This window comes from Notamacropus eugenii, chromosome 2, assembly GCF_028372415.1.
Source record: "Notamacropus eugenii isolate mMacEug1 chromosome 2, mMacEug1.pri_v2, whole genome shotgun sequence".
Classification (NCBI taxonomy): domain Eukaryota; kingdom Metazoa; phylum Chordata; class Mammalia; order Diprotodontia; family Macropodidae; genus Notamacropus; species Notamacropus eugenii.
Window position 1 is genome coordinate 466,743,804 of NC_092873.1, and position 21,372 is coordinate 466,765,175.

A 21,372-nucleotide genomic window follows, 5' to 3' on the forward strand; every position below is an offset into this window, starting at 1 on the left:
AAATAAATATATGTTTGGTGAATGAGTGATTGACGAATTCACTTAATGAAAAAAATTCCACATACAGATAAATCTAACTTTACTACTTAATATTTCAGACCTCTAACATCAATTTCTACAGCTTAATGTGAAACTATAGGGACATATTATAAGTGAATAGACAAATTCAATTCAGAGCTTTCAAATAAGCACTTTGTCTTACCTTTCAAAGGCAGGCCATGAGGTCTCTTCACTAAGCTCAGACCCATCACTGCTACCTAAAATCAAAAATTATTATAATATTTAAAAAAAACAACTCAGTTTGAATATAATCATCATCATTTATACATACTTTCTATGTGCCAGGTGCTGTGCTAAATGCTTTACAAATGTTTTATTTCCTTCTCATAACAACTCTGGAAAGCGGGTGCTATTATTATTGCCATTTTACAGTTACGGAAATTGAGGCAGATAGTATTATGTGACTTGCCCAGGGTCATACAGTCAGTAAGTGTTTGAGGACGGTTTTGAACTCAGGGCTTCCTGACTCACGGCACAGAGTCCATGGCTCCCCCTAATTGCCTACAGAATAAATTTTCTAATTGCAGTCATGAAATGAATACTAGTACCCACATATCCCAGTATACCTCCAAAAATAAACTGATACTGCATGAATTTGTTAAAATTATTAGCATACAGATTTTATATAGAGAATATATAAATGATGTAAAAGATAATTTTCATTTCTGCATCAAATAATTTATTTTGAACAGTTAAATTTAGAGACCTATATATCAAACTAATATGTGAACAGGGAAAATATAAAAATAATTTTAATAATGATTATAATTAAGTCTGTGGCAATCACTTGACTCCTCTTTGGTTCAAGGTCAGTTGAACTTAAATCTCATGAAGAAGCTCCAGGGAGTGTATTCTGTAATGATTCTGAAGGCATATTCCTTACCTATTGATATTCCACTAGATAAAGTAGAGCTTTCCGCCTGTCCTCGGGATGGTGCATGGGGCTCCATGACACTGTCATCCAGCAGATGTCTTGGCCCTGCATTGGGGAATGTTGCACTCTTAAATTCTGCTGTGTTCATTTTATGAATGAAACTGGAAAGAGAAAAAAATTAGTCTTGTATTTTATTACACTTACTTTAGGGCAACGTAGACAGAATGTTTCAGTTGTATTTGCACGTTACCAGACATTAACTTATTTGACTTACTCTTATAAAAAAGGAAACAGTTACAACTGTAGATAACTATATACTTATACAAATGAAAACAAAAGATCAGGGAAGTGGAAAGAATACTGGCTGTGGTCAGTGTATTCAGTCCCATCTCTAACATGCCCTATGTGACCCCAGACAAGTCATTTGATTTCCAGACAGTCTCTGAGGTCCCCTTCTAAGTCCTAGGCTATGATTTTACAATTCTCTGGCTCTATTAAGGTCCAAGGGAAAGAACTGCTGAAAACTGGTAACATCTATCTATAAAACAAAACAAAGTTTTTAAAAAGATACCTTAAATGTACTTCAACATGAAACTTTAAGATTCACTTTTATTTTGAATGATTTTATCCAAATAATTTTATAGTAGCACTTGAAGGGGCTGGAGTGTGGGTAAGAAGAGAAAGTGGGGTATATAGTAAAAAATTTACAAAAGATTTACCAATTTTCTGGAATAAGTGAGAACCAGATTCCCTTTTCCTTTAACATTTAGCAAATAAAACTGAAAATTCTCTAGTTTGATATCATAATTTAAGATGATTTGTTTTGGTTGAGAAGGAAAATGATATGTATGCAACTGACATAATCTACAGGCTGAGATTTTTAAGAAAGCAAATTTGTAATTGGTGAGGGAAGTATTTGCTGTGATTTTATTTGTACCAGGTTATCTGCACAAGTACATTCCTTGTAAAAAAATTAAAATTTTTATTGAATGTCTTTCTAAGAGAATTTTTTAAAATTGAGAATACCTACCTCAAAACATATGTGCATATATCAGTAAGAAATTCTTTATCAAATTTATGCAAACTGAGAAATTAAAAATTTTAGGCAAACAATTTCTGATGCAGAAATCAGAAATTTTGGTCATTCATGTGCAAGAAAACTAACAATCACTAAAATTCACAGAAAATAAGTCCAACTGATAAGCAATTTTAATTATCTGAATGTTTAAAAAAATGCTAACTTATAACCAAGGCTATGGCACTTCCTGTGTCCATGTGGTATCAGATTCCTAGGTGATGGAGGTGTTTGCGGTAGCAAGGCTCCTTCTGCTGGGATGATTTTTCTTCCACCTTGTGGAGATGCTCCTACTTCTGGACCTATGGTTTAGAGGGAAGAAAAGCAATTTCCAAGGATACTGTTTTCTTAAACAACATTTCACAACATACCAAAATAACACTATTGAGTCTCATAAAACATGCAAGATTTGGCTTAAAATATTGATGTCAACTGCATTTATTGATTAGAAATTATCAAAGTCTATCCTTTTCTGATCTTGAACATGCTTATGTCTACCATACATTCCAAATGAGAAAACATAAAATACATACATTGTAACCTAATTATATTTTTAAAAGTAACAGGTATCCTATGTTCTCAGCAGCAATACAAGTATCAAAAGCATATTCAGTGTTTCTGGGAGCACCTTACGCCTTATTTGCCAATTACATGCTAGCTGTTTCACCCAAGGACCACGGAATAAAGCTCACATTCACCCACCCACCTACCCATCCATCTATCATTCCTTAAATTTGCAAAGTGGGGCAGCGAGGTGGCACAGTAGATAAGAGCACCGGCCCTGGGGTCAGGAAAACCTGAGTTCCAATCTGTGCGACCCTGGGAAACTCACTTCACCCTGATTGCCTCACAGAAACAAAACAAAAAAATCTAAAGTTTGCAAAGTGTGTTACACACACTCATTTGAAGACATAAAGAACTGTTAGTTTTCCTATATCACTCTTGGTTTGGTAAGACAGAAAGAAAATTTTTAAAGTCTATTAAAATAGGTCTGGGTACTGGGCATTTATTTATTAACAATAACAAAAAGAAAGTTCCTTTGTGTGGTTTTTTTTATCTTTTCTGATCATCACATTATAACCACGAAGGGAGATATTATTCTCATTTCCCAGAGTACAAGATCATGGTTCTAAGAAGTTAGATGCTTATTTAAAGTTGCACAATTTGGAAATGGTAGAGCTTGGATTAGAATCCAAATCAAAGGCTGTTTCACACAGTCTGACTAACTTTCTTATTCTCTGTCAAATAATGTGAAGTTGATCATGAAGATAAAATTTACTACTGTTTAAGCTTGAATGTAAAAGCAGAGTTCAACAGTCTCTCTCTCTCTCTCTCTCTCTCTCTCTCTGCTAAAGATGAGTACTTTAAAATTGGGAAGGTTGAAAAAGTTTGAGAATGGCATGTTTTCCTTAACCAGATATGCCTTTTAATCCTGGCTAATGGGAAAGCTAAAGCTAGTGGACCGTCTGAACTGAGGAGTTCAATTAATACAATAGAGCTAAATCAATATAGTGTCCATAGTAAGTCAGGCACCAGCAGTTTGGTGAAGCCCTGAGGGTGGGAGGCTGCCAGGTTGTCTAAAGCGGGATGGACCAGTCCAGGTCAAAATGAGAGCAAATGAAAGCACCTATGTCAATCAGCAGAGGGATCAGGCCTGTGAGTAGCCAATGAACTTTCAAAACTAGGAGAAATAGGGAGCCAATCTCAAACAAAACAAAATGAACCAATGTAAGACAGGTGGTATCATCTGAGAGTCAGTATTACCTAAATAAAAATTGTTACATCAGGGCAGTAAATGTTAGATGGTGGGGATTATAACACTCCTTAAAAAATTACTTTTGGCTGATGGTGTAGAAGCATTGGACCTGAATTCAGGAACACATTAATCTGGCCTCAGACATTTTACCAGTTGTGTGATCCTAGGCAAGTCACTTTACCTTTCTTTGACTCAGTTTCTTCATCTGGAAAATGGGGATAACAATAGAATCTATCTTCCAGGGTTGTTGCAAGGATAAATATCTGTAAAGGGTCTTGCAATCCTTGAAGTGCTATATAAATATTAGCTATTATTTAAATTTTCAACATAAGTTAATGTTGGTCCTTTTCAATTATATGAGGGACAAAATGAAAAATTAAGAAAATAGTTCAGGCCTGTTTATATTTTCACATCAAAACTTCCAGCTGGAAAAAGAAACACAAGCTATTTAAAACATTGTGATGGTTACCAAAATGTAACAGTATATGCTTTGAAAGTATTATTTTAAAGAAGAAAGGCATAATGCTTACTTTGTATAATTGGTGTTTCTTGCATTTTAACTATGCACATTAAAAAAAAAAACTTGGATGACATACCCATGTAATGTTTGGTTACCATGTTTCTTGGTCTAAGAATAGCATTCAGTAGTTACACATCATAATTACACATCAGAAGACTACTGGACAAATTTTCAGGGTTCATGCTACCAAACTGGTTTTCATCTCACTTCCTTTATTAACAATTTTCTCCTTCACTTACTTGCCTCTAAAACTTTCTCCCTCTTCAAACAGATGATTCGTACTGCACTGTGAGAAAAAGGCTGAAGAGGGAGTCAGTTTTAGCCACCCATCCAGCCTTGGCTAAGTTCTCTAACTTCTCTGGATCCCAGCTTTGTAATCAACAAAACTAGGAGCTGGCACTGATGATCTCTAGAATGGCCCATTTATAACAACAAGAAGAATGGCATTCACTTTCCAAGTCTATTAGGAGGACAAAACTAGAAACAAAGATTATTTTGTTTCTGAGAGTAGATAGAGAGCTGCTCTCAGAGTGAGGAAGACCTGAACCGAAGGCCTGCCCATGATGGGCACTGGCTGTATGATCAAAGGGAAGTCACTCCTGTGTGTTCTTCAGGCAACTTTCTAGACTAAGGTGCTGAGTCCTTGTGGACCTGCATGTGCCAGGGGATTTCCTCACTAGGAAATTCCTTTCCTCAATAAATCAAAAGCCTGAACAACAACAACAAAACTTTCCAAATATTTTAAGGAAAAAATCTTGGTACCAGGGCACTTTTTAAAATTCAAAGGCAGGAGTTTCTTTAATTATGCTTCAATAAGGAAACAGTAGGCTCCACGTTCTCTCCAAGTGGATTACTGAATATGTTTAATTTGGAAGGGTTTAGGGGGATGAGAAACTCAAAACAATATCACAAACCAAACTACATATTTTTGGGAAGACATATGCTAACCAAAAAAAATTTTGGATACCTTGAGCTTTCTTGTTAAGCTACTTTATATTTTTTCTGTATACTATACTGGAGTCTCTCGTAATTATCTTTTTAAATTAAGTACAATACCCACAGCAAGGACTAGTTAGCTCTGAAGTCTAACTTTATTTTAATTACATACTATATATTTTGTACGATCACATAACAAAACATACCTAGTACATAGAGGATAACATTATAAAAATCAGATTATAAAAATCTAATTCCTGAATTTACTGAAATCTACAATTAGAATTCACCACTTATTTTGGTATTACAGAAATGAAAGGAATGTGTGATTTCATTATCCAGGGAAATCACTAACTAGAACTTAGTAGGCAAGTCCTAGTGAATTGCTCCAGTCATAGAGACCTAAAGTGATTTTCCCAGGAAGACATAGGTAGCAAGTATCTAAAGCGGGATTTGAACCCAACTCCTATGGATAAGCCCAGCATACAATATCCATTATGCTATGCCACTATCTGTAGACCACAATTACTCTCTAAGCTTTTTTAAAGGATATTAAAATTAAGTCTGAAAACGAGCTTTCCATAATTATTAAATGGAAATGACCTCTGTTTGGAGGGATAAGGAAGGCTAGGTGGTTTCCCAAGGAATTTCTGTCCTCAAAGCTGCAGGTTCCTAAAACATTTTCTTACATATGTTTTGTCTTGTCCACTACTTACAAATTCAGAATAATATACATAACTAACAATAAAACACTTTCTGATAAAAAAAAACTATGCATAAATGAGCATAGATTTTAGCATACATTATAAAATTTGCTAGTTATCTGGTAATAAAGAACTTTTTTTTTACTAGGAGAAGTTTATCTTATTTCACTTTTTGATGATGAAAGCAAATTGGACATTACCTACTAAATCTTCTCTGGAAGCAGCAGAACGTGGTGTGCTTGTTCCTGGCTCTATCTTTAGTGAAAGCCTGTATTTAAGGAAGAAATCAACAAAATCCAAATGAAGTAATTACAAATGATTTTAAAGATAAACGTTTATGAAATAAACTTTTGATGTCTCATATCTAAAGATGTTTTTACAAAATAATTTCCACAATTTACTTCTCCAATAAATTACAAACACACAGACAGAGACATAGACACAGACACAAACATACATACGGACAAAAAAGCCAAATCCCTAATTTTCTCAAGGACCAAAGTCAGGCTAGCAGTTCTTAAAAGTAATCCTCATGAGCAAATAGTCACAGGAAGATAAAACATTTTAAAAAAACATCACTAAAGGAAGGAAATATTGCTGCCTTGTGTCTTGAGGTTATTGGCAGGTATTATAGGGCTGCCTCAGTGTTTCAACATGAGGCATTATAGATCCTTATTATTTTGAGAATGTGACCTCTAAACTGTTTCAAGCTAGCTTTTGTCTTTTTTTCAGAACTGCTAGTTTCATTACTTTCTGTTCAATACAGCAGTGCTCAGTTTTTAAAAAAAAATCTTCCACTCAATATCAGTACTTTAAATTCAGTTTAACAGAAGTTCCTAACAATAAAAAACTGGCTTTGTTTAGATTTTGGAGGGTTTTTTTGGACAAATCCTACCATGCAGTCAACATCTGGGCTCAGCTTAAAGTGTACAGTTTGGAGTTTCAACAGAGCAAGATATTCTGATCAGTCAGTAAGTTTTTTCCCCAAAGTGAAATTGTAGGCAGCCAGCTGGTACAGTGGATAGAGGGCTGAGCCTGGAGTCAGGAGGATACGAGTTTAAATCAAACCTCAGATACTTACAAGCTGTGTGACCCTGGATAAGTCAGTTACCCCTGTTTGCCTCAGTTTCCTCAACTGTAAAATGGAGATCACAATAGCACTGACTGTCCAGATTATTTTAAGGATAAAATGAGATCGCATTTGTAAAGTGCCTAGCACATAGCAGCTGCTATCTATATAAATGCTAACTATAATGATGTTTATGCCACGAAATAACATTTTATTGAGGGATTTGTAGAATTTGTCTTGGTACCTTTAAGACTGAAATTGCTAATCATTTGTCTAGGATGAAACGCAAGAAGATCTGCAAGAATTCTATCAGCTGGGAATCTTTATTAATTTGTGTTTCTATACTCTGCTGGTAAAATTATATACAGATAGTCTTTTTTTTTCTGATGTTCATGATTTTGAACAGGAGGAAGCAAAAGATTCCTATGTCTTTTGTAAATTATCAAAGAAAGATTAACTTGTATAAATTGGGGATATAAAGTATGTCTTATTAAATTATTTAAGTATTATTTAAACATTTTAAAATTATATATGGAAAATTTCTCTTTAAGAAGAACATCTGAATAATAATTTTACTGAATTATTTAACAAATCAATGCTAATAATAGAGAGGCAACAGTAATGATCACTGGTCCTGTGGCAGATTCCAGACAGGACAGCTGAAAAACAGCCCTTCCACATGGTTCTTGTGATAGGGCTAAGGACTGCAGGCTGCATTAAAAGTATATTTTTTTCTAGGGAAAAGGGGATAGGAAAGGAAATATTACAGGAAGATTCTAATGAGGGAAAATGGGAATCATTTCTCAATTAAGAATATTCATCTGTATATTTTACTCAAAATATACCAGGTGGCAGAATAGCAAATGAAACGATCTCTAAGATAATGTCTATATTTTTCATCTCCAGGATAAGTCAGTCAGTCACTCAACACACATAAGATCTACTTCAAGGCAGATTTTAAAATCTTGGGAGATTGTCTCTAGAGAATGCTAAGGCTTCTAGTTTTTAAGCAAAGATATGGTGCTAGCTGACTTCTCTGGAATCACTGGAAATAAAGTACTCTATAGTACTGAATTTTAGAAGTAACTTCTTTAGTCCCCTATGTGCAAAATCCTTTTATTTAAACCATTCTATATGGGAACAATTTTAAAATGCAATAAATATTTCTGTGCTTTATGAAGAGAACACATTAACCATCATCTAGTTTTTGTTCATAAAAGTGACTCAGTCCAACTCCCTCGTTCTACAGATAAGGAAATTGAGGCCCAGGGGAATGAAGTGACTTGCCCAAGGTCACACAGCTATCAAGCGTTTGAAGTAGAATATGAACCTAGGTACTCCTAACATCGAATCTAAAAACTTCCACGCTATGTATATACCATGATACCTTTCATAGTTCATTGTCAATTGTTCCGTTTTCTTTATGTGCTACTGAGGTTTATACGGTTGTCAGTCCCCCAAATAAATGTCAGAGACTGCTATGACTTTTGACTTCAGAGGCATATTTTTTATATTAACTGTTTCTCCCATCTGTTAGCTGTCACTTTTTACTGATATTAATGTGGGAAAAAGTTGAGGCCATTTGCTGAGAGCTCCTTTTTCTCTTCTCCTCATCTCAACATCACTCAGATATCCTGACCATATATCTCCTCCCCTCTTCCCCCTTGCCCTTAACAAAGCCAGCTTCACTGTAGGTACTCATGACCGCTCTTCTCATATTCTCCAACAGATTGTCTTCGCTGTGATCCCACCCTCTTCGTGATCATTAATCTCTTTCTATTGATTGTACTTGCCTACAAATACACCCACATCTCTCCCATTCTTAAAAACTCTTACATGATTCTACCATTCCTGCTAATTAGTATCATCTCTTTCCTCCTCAGTTAAATTCCTTGACAAAGTCATTTACATGAAGTGACTGTACTTCCTCTCTTCTTATTTATTCCCGATCAAATCCTCTTCAGTCTGGTTTCTAGCTTCACGATTCAACTGAAACTGCTCTCTACAAAGTTATCAATGATGTCTTAGTAGACAACTTTGCCTTTTCTCAAGCCTCATCCTCTGTGAGTTCTCTGTAAATCATTAAATCATTTTCTCCTCGAGGAGATCCTCTCCTTCGCACTTTGTTCCTCCTGTCTGCCCGACTCCAACTCACCTTCCACTCAGCTGCCAGGGTGATTTTCCTAAAGCCCCAGACAATAAACTCCAGGGATTCCTACTGTCCCCAGGATTAACAATAATATCCTCTGGACACTATTTGTCTGGTCCCTTCCTACTCTTTCAGTCTTCTCACATTTTACTACTCACTACTTAGCACTCACTGTCATTCAGTGATACAAATCTACTTTCTGTGTTTGATAATTTCTTTGTGGGGGGAGGTGTCTCAATGTAATTATTCAACTTTGTGTTTCACCTCCAACTCTTAGCTTCCCTGGCTTCCTTCAAGTCTCAGCTCAAATCCCAACTTCCGTAGGAGGCTTCTTCTAGTCTCCTTAAAGAATGAAGGCAGGCAGGGAATAAGCATTTACTATATGCTACTGTGCTAAGTACTGGGAATATAACACAAGCAAAGAGATAGTCCCTACTTCAAGCATCTTACATTCTAATGGGGAAAGAAAACACATGGGAGAAGGGTAAGGGGGAGAAGAATGAAGGTACTTGATATAGGGGCAGGGTTTTCAAATCTGGCAGTTAGGAACAAGACCCAGCAAGGAATGAACACCAGCCTGGGCCCTTCCACAAAATGGAGGCTCCAGGAGGAGCTCATCAAGGGGAGAAGGGGACTAGTCTTAAGAGAGGGAAGGACGTTCCAGCTTAAGAAGGCCAAGAGTCAGAAACAGCACCAGGAAGGAAATGAAGTTGCTGCTTATACCTTCCACTTAGAAATTAACTGTCATTTAGTACATAAATATCTTTTCTATAACTAGATATTGGAGTGTGATCTCACTTATTACAATATGAGCTCTCTGAAGGGAGGCAATGTTTGTTTGCTTTTCTTTGCAGCTCCTGTACTTAGCACAGCATCTGGTACATAATAAGTAATTAATATATGCTTGCTGACAATGACTCAATGAATCTGCTGGGGTATCTCTCTCTCATCCCCAATTAAAGTAACTACATTGATAATTCAGGTCAGTTTATTGATTTGAGGCAGCATAGCATAATGGATAAAGAAGTGGTCTTAATAGTCAGGCAAATTTTTTACCTCTGAACTTTACTATCCTGGTTGTGTGACCCTGGGAAAATCACTACTCTTAGCACTCTAGGCAACTCTCTTAAGGCTTTTAAATTGCAGAGAAGGAAGTCCTCCACCAGGCATACCACCTTATACCAATGAATTACATGTCTAGTCCCTACTAATAGCTACTTGTTATCTACTAATATTATTTCATTTGCTGGTTCAGTAATTCAATAACGAGTTTCTTTTTAGCAAAGGCAAAATTGTGATTAATTAAAATCAAATAAACTGTATGACACTGTATTAAGGAAAGATGAACTTCCTGTCATCTGTATCTTTGCAAATATTTTAAAGGAACTAATCACTTTCATATAGCTTTTAACAAAAAGTTTTCTTGAGCCAAATAACAAACACAAACTTTCATGAATTTTAGACCCATCACTTTTTTCCCTTTCTTTTAATAAACCAAACTAAAGATTCCATGTTACCTTTTGGGAGGATTAGGGCAAGAAAGGTGAGGATGCCAAATACCTTTCCAAAACTTGAGGAATTTTAAATACATTTAATGACGTTATTACAGAATATAGAAAACATTCATTATTTTAAGACTGGATTACTGGTTACTTTCAAAACTTTTAACCTTTTATTAAGATTATTATTCACATCTATGTATATATACATGTATACACACATACACCCAATTTCACCACAATGTTCTAACAGTCTTGAGGTAAATTAACACAGATGCCAATAATTATTACCATGTGAAGGCATGGCATGGCATAAGCAATACATGTGTTTATACTGCTGTTGTGTTAATACTGAAAAATAAGCTATGGTTTACATTTTAAATTAGCTCTTAAAAATGAATCCTGAAAAAGATATTTTATAGAAGACAAGATCTGATATATTACTACTAGTTGATAAGATGCATAATCAGTTTTTTGGTGGAAGAAAGTATTTCTAAATTTTAACTTAAAAGATTAGTTACATTTTCTCAATGTAGAAATTTGTCAATGAGATGGAGATTTTTTCAACATGTGAAAATAACAGGAGAAAAAAAACCAAGTTAGATATTTTCTTAATCTAAAGGAAATATGGCAATAATTCCCATCTTTCATTCTGAAGCACACATTAAAAAATAATTCTGTTTCAGCATCAACAATACCATGATATACTTCAGACGTTTCTACTATCAATAGAACCAAATCGTTAAGTTTTTCTTTTCTGATTATATCAATACATATATTTTATGTGACTTCACTACTGAAATCAACAAAAACCCCCAATAATTTATGATTGGCAATATCCTTATATCATCTCAAAAATCTTAAAAGAGGTACAAAAGATTTTCTGATAAAGGATAAAGAACACTGTATCCTAATTTCAATTAAGAAGGTAAAAGTAAATTTATGTAAAAGGCAATCAATAGTAAATTTGCTATTCTGAAGCTATAAAAAAAAAAGAGCGAAAAAAGTTACAGCCATATACAGCAAGCTTTTGAAGACCAAACATACTTGTAATTATCATCTTCCACAAATTTTTGTAGTTCTTCTATATATTGAACGGAGTTCAGATATTTCTGGACATGAGGCAACATGGGAATATCTAAAAAAAAAATTAGATACTATCAATTATTTTTTAATAGTCCTTTAAATGATAAGCTTAGAAAGATAACTAAAAATAAATTAAAATGTATGTCATCTCTAAATAGGACATTTTGAAGCAAATGCTGTCTGATGTTGTACTTGGAACAACCTATGGAAATTTTACCTGGAGCAAAACATAACAGTAGTCTAAGTATGAAAGATGGCTTACAGAGGACAAAATGACAACCCTATGTAACTAAAGGCCATCTTAAAACAATTTAATCTATCAAAGTCCTTCATACTTAACATTTTAATGGAAACATTTGGGAATTCTGCATATGTATAGAATATTTATATCATATTTGCTGGTGACACATACATTTAGAAAACTAAAACCTTCAATGCATCTTTAGAAGTATTTGTTGTATGATTTTACATATGAACTTCAAAGTACTGTGTGAATGTCCTCTATAAAAGCTTCACACTACCTTCTGATTTACTGAAACACTTCTGATTTATATATTTTTATGTCAGCATGAAAAAAAAATCCAAGTGAAGGTAAAAGCATCCCTCTTTCAATAGGATAGGTACATTCTCATATAGTTCTATGTAATTAAAATTAATGTTAGGTAAAAATACATAATATTATTTTCTCACTAATTAGGGATAGGTACCTTCTAGAAAATATTTTGGCCATTATTTATAAGAAAAGAAGTCTAAAACAACCATAAATCTTCTAAAATATTAAAATGTAACTTTATGAAAAATTACTAACTTACTAAAAATAACCCATGAAATAAAAACATAAGGAACTTAATCTAGTAGTAATGTTCTTTCCATGTCACAGGGAATAATCTCATAAAACTTTTGGTTCACAGTTGGACAATATTTTTTCAATAGAGTTGAAATACTTCAACACATTTATTTATGCCCTTAAGACTCCTCTTTTAAAAATCACTTGACATGCTGCCCTATTCTAATAAACTGGACATAAAGATACAAAAACAAAAGCCTGACCTCTGCTTTGAGGATAACCTGAATGTTTATTGGGGGATACAGGTACTTAACAACTAGCTAATGTACCATATTAGGTAGGATTGGGACTAGCTCAACAAAACTAGACAGTGTCAATTCTTCTTTTAGTGTTAATGCCATAAGATACATCCCTTACGGATACAAAGGGACATAAAGCCAAGAGCTGAAACAGTTTTGCAAACACCACAGATTCTTAACCTTTTAAATTTGTGTCATGGATCCTTTTGGTAATCTGTTTTTAAACGCACAGAATGAAATAATTACAAAACTAAGTAACAATTCTATCTTCATTGGTTGACAGAATACGGTAAGGAAAAATTTATGTAGTATATTATTTGTTAATAGCAGCTACCAATATATATTGGTCAACTCACTGAGTATGGCAATTGGAGAATCACAGAATTTTAAAGTGGGAAAGGATTCTTGGAGGATCCTTTTAGATTTAGTCTGACCTGTGCCCCCCAGAAGAATGCCAACTAGGAGCCAAAGCTATCCCTGAAAAAACAGTCATTCAACTTCTGATTAAAGACCTCCTATAAAGGAAAATCCACTATTTATTGAGGAAACACATTCCATTTTTAGACAGTTCTAATCGTTAGAAAGTTTTCCCTTCCATCAATTTGCTGTTTGCAATGTCCACTCACTGCTCCTAGTACTACTGTCTGGTATCGAAAAGAGTATGTCTCCTTTCACATGATATCAAATTCCCCCCCTTTTTGGGGGTCTGGTAGGAGCCAGGGAAAGAAAGAAGAGGTTCTCTTCTTCAGGCTAAACATTTCCAGCTGCTTCAACTGATGTTCATATGGCACACACCCTAGGTCCTTCACAATTCTGGCTAGTCTCCTCAAGTCTACCTACAGTTTATTAATGTCCTTTCTAAGATGTGGTACTCAGATCTGAAAACAACACTCCAGATAAAAGTCTGACAAGTAGTTTTGCAGTGCTATTGTACCTCCTCATTCTTAAAAACTTTGTTTCTCTTAACGTAGCCTAGAGTTGCACTAACTTTTAAATAATTTTCAGATAAACTGCTCAAAATTCATCTGAAAATTTCACAAACATGCCAAATGTGTCTTCATATAAGTCACTAAAAGAGCTAGCAGAGATCTCAACCACAGAGTCCTGGGAGCGCTCCGCCTGCAGAAATCCTGTTATTACAGTGTCAGAAGCTCTATAATCTCATCAATTTCAATAATGCGAAACCTGACCAAGAACCTACCATATTCACAAGACTGCTGTAAATCAGAGATAATTCGAAGAATGTTATTCATTAAATTTGATCTCTGCTCATTTTCTAGAATGCTTCCAGTTGATGGATATGCAGAATCAATATAAGTCAGATCTGACAGATAGATGCCTGAAACAAAATAAGATTATAATGAGTAGTTGTCTTACTTATAATCACAAACAATTAAAAAATGTTTAAATGTTAGATGGTTTTGTTCTTCAAACTTCTCCATATTTAGAGCACAGCATCATTAATACTTTTTTTTTTTGTCATGGTATATCACAGAATATGCTATAGTATAGTGAAATTCTGGAAGGGTTAGATACTAGAGGTACTGAATGTAACATGTAGTTTCTGGAGCTGGTGTTAACAGTGAGGGTCCATTTACGGAACCACTTCAAAAGACTTATCTGGACATTATTTACCATCTTACACTACGCTGTTAACACAAGTAAAAAACCTTCAATGACATACTAATATCTCTATGAAAGTAGAATATGAACATAACAGTATTGAGACCCCTATATTTTTCTTCCCCCCACATATAATATGCTAAATACATAGCAATATGTGTGGTTTGTCCTTCATTCTTGAAGAAGACCATGACATCAGGAAGATGACGTCATGACTTGCAAATGAACTGGATTTGAATGAGAGAGGCCTGTGCAGGGTCAGCAGCCTCACTTTCTCCTCCAGAGCCATCTAGGTCCAGTGGCCAAACGTAGATCAGGACAACTGGAGATGGCTCACATACATAGCAATAATGTCACCTTAAAGGACAAGCACCATACAGTTGGAAGAAAATGAAAAGGGAAGTACATATTCAGTACTGACTCAAAAAATGATGATTTGTTTAATTTAAAAATCTAACTCACTTATTTGCTTCTAATCTCTAAGTTATGAAGTTTAAAAGATCAACAATCCACTTTTTGAAATAGTTAAGTTGAACAAATTAGCTAGTCTTTGTTTAGTCTCTGCCTATAACCAAAACCAGAACCATAATTTACGTACAGTAGTCCTAACCTTAATTTATCATTATTAACGGCTTACTCTGAACACTGTAACAAACATAATAGTCAGTTCCTGCTCTGTACATCAAAGCTGGTGAGAGTTTGCCTTTCTAGACTATGTTCCCGTTTCCCATACCAATCCAGTGGCACTAACACACTCACAGACTTTCACAGTTAAAAAGGATTAAGCCCTAGTCCTGCCTGAAAAGACCAATCAGTGTAGTATATTCCATTTTCTGTTATCAAGTTAAATATGCCTCCTTACAACTCAGTTCTGTTCACTGGGGTCAAGTAGAACAACAGTCTTCATGGATTCCTCTACCTTAGCTTTTCGCTCATGCCAATTTTTCTGGGTAGGGAGAACTTAGCAGCCTCTATTCTGATCCAAGTCTCGCTGAAGTTTCATTTCTGTGAATTCTTACTTTACCACCGCTTCATGTCATCTTTCTTTTACTCGGCACTCTACATCACTCATTTCATGACTGATAAGGTATTCATTATGCTAGCTTTTCATGAGATTGTCTTATACTGCTATTTAATTATCATCTTGCTATTTAATTCACCACACATCTGTACTACCTAACAAGTCTCTATGTGCCTTTGAGATAGGGACTATCAACCTTACTTCTCTGCATAAGGAAGAGTAGTATTTGGATTATTCATTTTGTTCAATATCTGTTGACAGACACGTAATAGTGTAGCATGTATTATTAGATACATACATAATAAGTAGTATGTCCATTAGAATATAGACATACTAGAAGGCAGGAAAGGTACTTTGTTTTTGTATTTCCATGACAGACAACCAAGAAAAAAGCTTCTTGAGGGTAGGGACAATTTTCACATTTTCATCTCCTGTACTCAGTACCAGGCACTGAATGTGAATTGCTGATTAAGGGGCAAAATGAATAGAATTGGCAGTATTATATAAGTGTTCATAAAAAAGGAAACAAACAGTTATGAGACATTCCATGTGGCTTAAACTGAGCTCTGAAGAATAAGTATGAATTAAATATGTGGAAAAAAGAGACCTGTTTGGTAAGAGGTACAGGATAAATCTTTAAGTAGTGTCTGATTAAAAAAGTACGTTTGGATTGCAAGTCTTATTTGGATCAGCAGAAAGGTGATATGCTATTTACTCTGTTTTGGATATGGAGTCAGGGACAGCTGAGTTCAAATCTTGCCTCAGATACTTCCGAAGTCACTGAAGCCCTCTCAGTCTTAGTTTCCTCATCTGTAAAATGGGAATAATTAGAAGGGCTACTACTTCACAGGGTGGTTGTGAGGAACACATGAAGTGCTTGCTACTATTATTACTATTATTGTTGCTGCTACTAAAACTCTATGAATTAAGTAATGTCATCATTTCCATTTTCTAGATGATGAAAATAAGTCCCAAAGTTAAGTGATTTGTTCATAGTCACAAAGCTAATAAGGAGTAGGGAAAAGGGCATGAAAAGGTACAAAGATCCAGGAAGTGTGGGAAATGGGATTGCAGATTCTAATGAATAATTGCAGAATTTAAAAAAAAAAAAGGTATCTATTGTATTGATGCCTAACCTTCACCCTAATCCTAATAGTCTTTTTAAAAAACCTCTTGTCATTTCTGGAGATATTCTTCTCTTTATCTTGTAACAAAGAAAAAGTGAAGTAAAAACCAAACAAATGCCCCAGGAATTCAGAGACCTTATTCAGACCATCTACAGCCTACGCAGTAAGGAGGGAGGTACCTTTCATTATCTGATCTGCACAAGGCCAGGGACCATCACTGTTGTTGTTTTCCCGGTTACTCAAGACATCAACTTCCTTTAGCGATCGTTCCATTTTTACTATCCAACCCCCTAATACTACTAACAAAGAGACAGAGTCCCTATCGCCTCTTAATAATATGACTATCTAAACTAAAGCAGAAAGTTCACATGGGGAAGTCAAGTATAGAGATTAGTTTTCCAGTCAAGCAATGAAGTTCATATTTAAAAGAGTATTTAAGATTTCTGAAAGAATTTCATTTATGTGTAGACTAGGATAGCTAATATAATCTAATACTAAGCAACACTATACAGATGCATTAATGTTACAAAAACATTAAAATTCTTAATAAGTTTAGTAGCTGCTAGACTTTCAATCTATTTAGCAAATATAAACCAATAATTCTTTCTGGGTTGCCTCTCAACATCTGGCCTTCATTCTTGGCTAACAAAAAAGGCAGGGTTATCAGTCTCAAAGAATCTTTCTTCTAAATGGAGTTGAGTATCGTAATATTTGTTTCAGGGCTGACTCAAAAAGACATCTTTAGCTGGAGGACTAGAATGTTTGTTTTGTGACTGCCCACTGAACTATTCCAGTCTGTTTCCAGACGGTGCCCTTCCTTCAACCTGCACACAATCTCCCCTTGTTCCTAGTTTTTTCAGCCTCCTACTGTCTCATTCCCGCCCCCTCCCCTCACACTTTATTTTGAAGGCCATTGGGAGGAAATCCTAAGGAGGAGTTTTTTCTCCCCTACTCTCCAGCAACTTCTCGGTGATGTCATATGTGGGCTGAACTTCCAAAGCTGGGAGAGCAAGAGAGAAAGAAACGGGAGAGAAACACTAGTCAAGGGTACTACACACACCATCTGGGTCAGCTACAGCTGGTGACTACCGCATTTTTGCATGAAGCAGACACAGGAACGCCACAATATTTTTTCTTCTGGAATAAAAAGGCATCCCACACGTGGAAATTTACGCTGTGCTATCTCAAATTATAGAGGTGTGCTTTCTAATTCAGTTGGTCTGGAGGAAGCAGCTCTTCTATGAGTCTTGGATCTAACAGTCCCAATAACAAAATGCAGTTGCTACCAGCGTCCCAGATGAACAGATGCCTACACGGACAATCCAGAATTTAAAGCGAGACATAAAGGTGGCAAATTTGTCTCTGGATTCGTTCTGCTCAGCAAACAAGAAGGTACTTCCCCCTATTTTCACTGAATAAGAAATGATTAGTTTGTATGTTGATATACATGTTTGGTTTAATGAGAATACATATTATTTACAGCATGATTATTTTTCATTTTCACAGAATGCCAAAATGAAAAGTAAACAAGAATGTAGGAACAGAATATTCCATAATTTATTTAATCTTCTTTAGGGATCAGTGGAAAGTTTGAAATGACATATTAAAGGCTGTTTAAGCAATTCTTATCGTTTCATCGTGGAGATAATTAAACTTTTTTTCTGTTACCTATTGAGAATGAAAGCTTCTATGAAAGATGGAAAATTTATAATTCAGAATAAAACATTTTTGTGTTAACAACAATAAACCTGAAAATAATTTTAACCAGTTTCAAGATTAAATACACTTGGTTAAAATTAAAGTCTGTAGCCAGATGAAAAATGAGCTGATATGTGTTCAGAAAAGCAAAATTATTGTTATAATCTTTTATTCAGGATGCCTGTGTGTGCTAAAGGTTTTTCTATAAGTGCATAGCAAATAGTGATTCACCGAAGTGTATCTACAAAACAGCATGGTGACAAATTAAGAAAATGAGCAAAGACAAGTAAACCACTGGACAAAAGATAAAACTGATCAAATATTTCACAGACAGTGCATCTCAAAACTGTGGTATAAATTAACACGGCAAGATTTTCTAGGTAAATAAAAAGGGAGAAAACAATTTGTCTTTATGAAATCACTACTAAGAAAAATACCAGTATAGTTTAAATGGCCTTGCAAATTTCAGTTTTAACAACTGTTTTCAGATGAGTTACAGATGAGTAACAAGCTGAAACTGTTACAGCTGGAATTGCCATTAAAAAGCATAAAGGCATTAGGATATAGGTAAAGCCCTTGTTACAGATGACTGGTGGCTTCGAGGAAAATCAAGTAAAATGTATGAGAAATACTCTGGAGGCAGACAGCAAAGACACCATATAACAAAAATCCAGAAATCTGTGGGGGAGGGAGAGGGAGAGACAGAGAGAAAAAGGGAGGGGGAGGGGGGGAAGGAGAGGGAGGGGAGAGAGAGGGGGAGAGAGAGGGGGAGAGAGAGGGGGAGAGAGAGGGGGAGAGAGAGGGGGAGAGGGGGGGGGAGAGAGAGAGAGAGAGAGAGAGAGAGATTCAAATTATTTCTGTTTCTAAGTCACCTGTCTATTGATCGAACAGAACAAATGCCCCAAAGAAAAGACACCCTTGGACAGGCTTTGGGAGATTACAGTTGGGCACACAGGCTTTCTCATTATCACACATCTCAAAGCTTCCTCACTGAACTCTTGGGTTTCCTTCAATACATCTAAGTGATACATTTTCTATTTCTGTTTAAGCATTTTTTAAAAAAATGATGAAGTGATGCTAAGTTTTACACATTCACTTATTAGTAAGTCAGCAGTGAGTTATTATTTTACAGAAATTCAAAGTATGTTTAATTTTTTGAGCCCTCAAACTCTAATAGTAAACAAACAAAATCATCCTAATAACTAAAATTTTTAAACTCAACTTTCATGTAATTCCATGAATGAACTGAAATTTATCAATTGACTGAACTATAAGGAACTTATTAATGCTTTAACACAGACTACACAATTTACTGAACTTCTCAGTTACTGGATTTGAAACAACATGAACTTCATTAGTTTGTAGTCATTAAAATGCATACATCATTAATATTAATTTATGTCAACAGCATTATTTTTAGCTAGTTTTGTATTTGAAAATGAAGTATACTTCTCCTTCCTAAACCTGCCACTCACGCTCTCTTGGTTGTGTTAACAGCTACCTTATCTCAGTTACTCAGACAGGAAATTTCAAAATCATGATTTAGGAAACACAATTGCCATCTTCTGTAAATTCCATCTACATAAAGTTGCAGCCTTTTTGTTTTCATTTCCACTCCCCAAGTTCAAGGCCTTATTATTTTAGGATTATTACACAAGTTTCCTAATTGGTCGTCTCCAATTTCCCCATCCCAATTCGATCCAGTGAAAGACCAAGGGAGTAATCTTTCTAACACATTTCTGATCACAACTCTCCTGTTCAAAAACCTTCAATGGTTCCCCATTGCTTAATGAACAAAGTCCAAACTCCTTAGCTTGATATCCTTAGATTTCAATAATCTGGTTCCAATTATCTTCATCTTATTTCAAAACCCTTCCCTTTATGTACTCTGTAGTGAAGTTAAACAGGATTTTTTATTCTCAGAATAAGTCTAGCCTTTTCATATCTCCATCCCTTTGCTCACACTGATCCCTAGGCCCGGAATGTTCTTCCTGTTGAAATCCAAATCTTTTCCATCTGGTGACACTCAACCAAGTTGACACCTCCTCCACGAAGTCTTCCCTGATCTTCACTTGGAAGTGATCTCATTCTTTGGATCTCACGGAGCACTGTGCAACACATCTATATACATATATTCTAATTTATATTATAAGTATTTGTGTTTCCATTCTCCCCCTTTCCTCCACCAAAAACAATGTATCTTTCCCCCCATCCCCACCAACCCCTGATCAGATACAGTCCTTGTGTCTGTAAGCCAAGTATCTAAGCACAGCGTCTTGCAGGCACTCAATGTTGACATTAAACCTGTCTCTGACAGGTAAGTACATATCCTTGGCTTAGATAACTCTGTTAATTCAACATAATTAACCTCATCTGATAGAGCATCTTTATGTCCTAACAGATTTTAAGGCCAGGATGATGTTTTTATCTCATATCTCTCCAGCTGCAATGTGGTCCCACACCCCTGTACTTGACCACCAGTAAAAACCCAGTCATTCAGATTGCTCTTAGGTTTACCATCTGAAAGGAAGTCAGTTCCGCCTTCTATTTCCTCTCCATACCAGCCAGCAGTGTTGTAAATCAGCAGACAAATATTACCAATAAAATTAGCCCAATGCATGGAAGGAATTGTTTTTTAAAAACAAAACAACCATGTACAGATGTGGATTTAAAGTATATTGTAACTAATTTATAACATTCTCCTGGGGCTTAGGAAAATTTTAATATATACAAAAACAATTTTATGAGGTAACATAGATTTATAGGTCCTTGACTTTTAATATTGAACATATGTGGAAAAATATTAAATGAGGGAATGCTTTTAGGAAATTTAACAGTAGATGTATTTTTAAACCAGATCTTTTACCTGTCAAGACCTGAATTTAGGATTTAAGAGATCTATTTTTTTTTCCTGTCAAAAGTAAATGATGTAACTAGTCCATTAACATAAAAAATGTGGTTCCCTGTTCTGCTGTAGGTGGCAGTGAGGTCATTACTTTTTAAAGGAAAAAAAATCTCAATTTAGGATTGGGCAAGTTAAACAAATTATAGTTTTAACTTAATTTTGACAAAGAAACTAAAAGTTTTCT

The 21,372-nt window shown here is 35.2% G+C and overlaps 2 protein-coding genes across 8 annotated transcripts in view; one reads left to right on the forward strand and one right to left on the reverse strand.

The window, feature by feature from the left end:
* Positions 1–21,372, reverse strand: part of RALGPS2 (Ral GEF with PH domain and SH3 binding motif 2) — a 254,358-nt gene that overhangs the window by 35,774 nt on the left and 197,212 nt on the right. For 5 of the 6 annotated variants that reach the window (XM_072648542.1, XM_072648543.1, XM_072648541.1 and 2 more), the window contains 6 exons: positions 14,016–14,153; positions 11,690–11,780; positions 6,126–6,193; positions 2,176–2,311; positions 944–1,095; positions 203–257 (listed from right to left, as the gene is read on the reverse strand). In XM_072648542.1, coding sequence (XP_072504643.1) covers positions 203–257; positions 944–1,095; positions 2,176–2,311; positions 6,126–6,193; positions 11,690–11,780; positions 14,016–14,153 — 640 coding nt within the window. Of the gene's footprint in view, positions 1–197; positions 258–943; positions 1,096–2,175; positions 2,312–6,125; positions 6,194–11,689; positions 11,781–14,015; positions 14,154–21,372 lie in introns of those variants that run through there. The other variant, XR_011975647.1, reaches the window with a different exon arrangement.
* Positions 17,557–21,372, forward strand: part of ANGPTL1 (angiopoietin like 1) — a 33,218-nt gene continuing 29,402 nt past the window's right edge. For both annotated transcript variants that reach the window (XM_072648545.1, XM_072648544.1), the window contains exon 1: positions 17,557–17,977. The gene's annotated coding sequence lies outside the window, so the exon portion shown is untranslated. The remainder of the gene's footprint in view (positions 17,978–21,372) is intronic.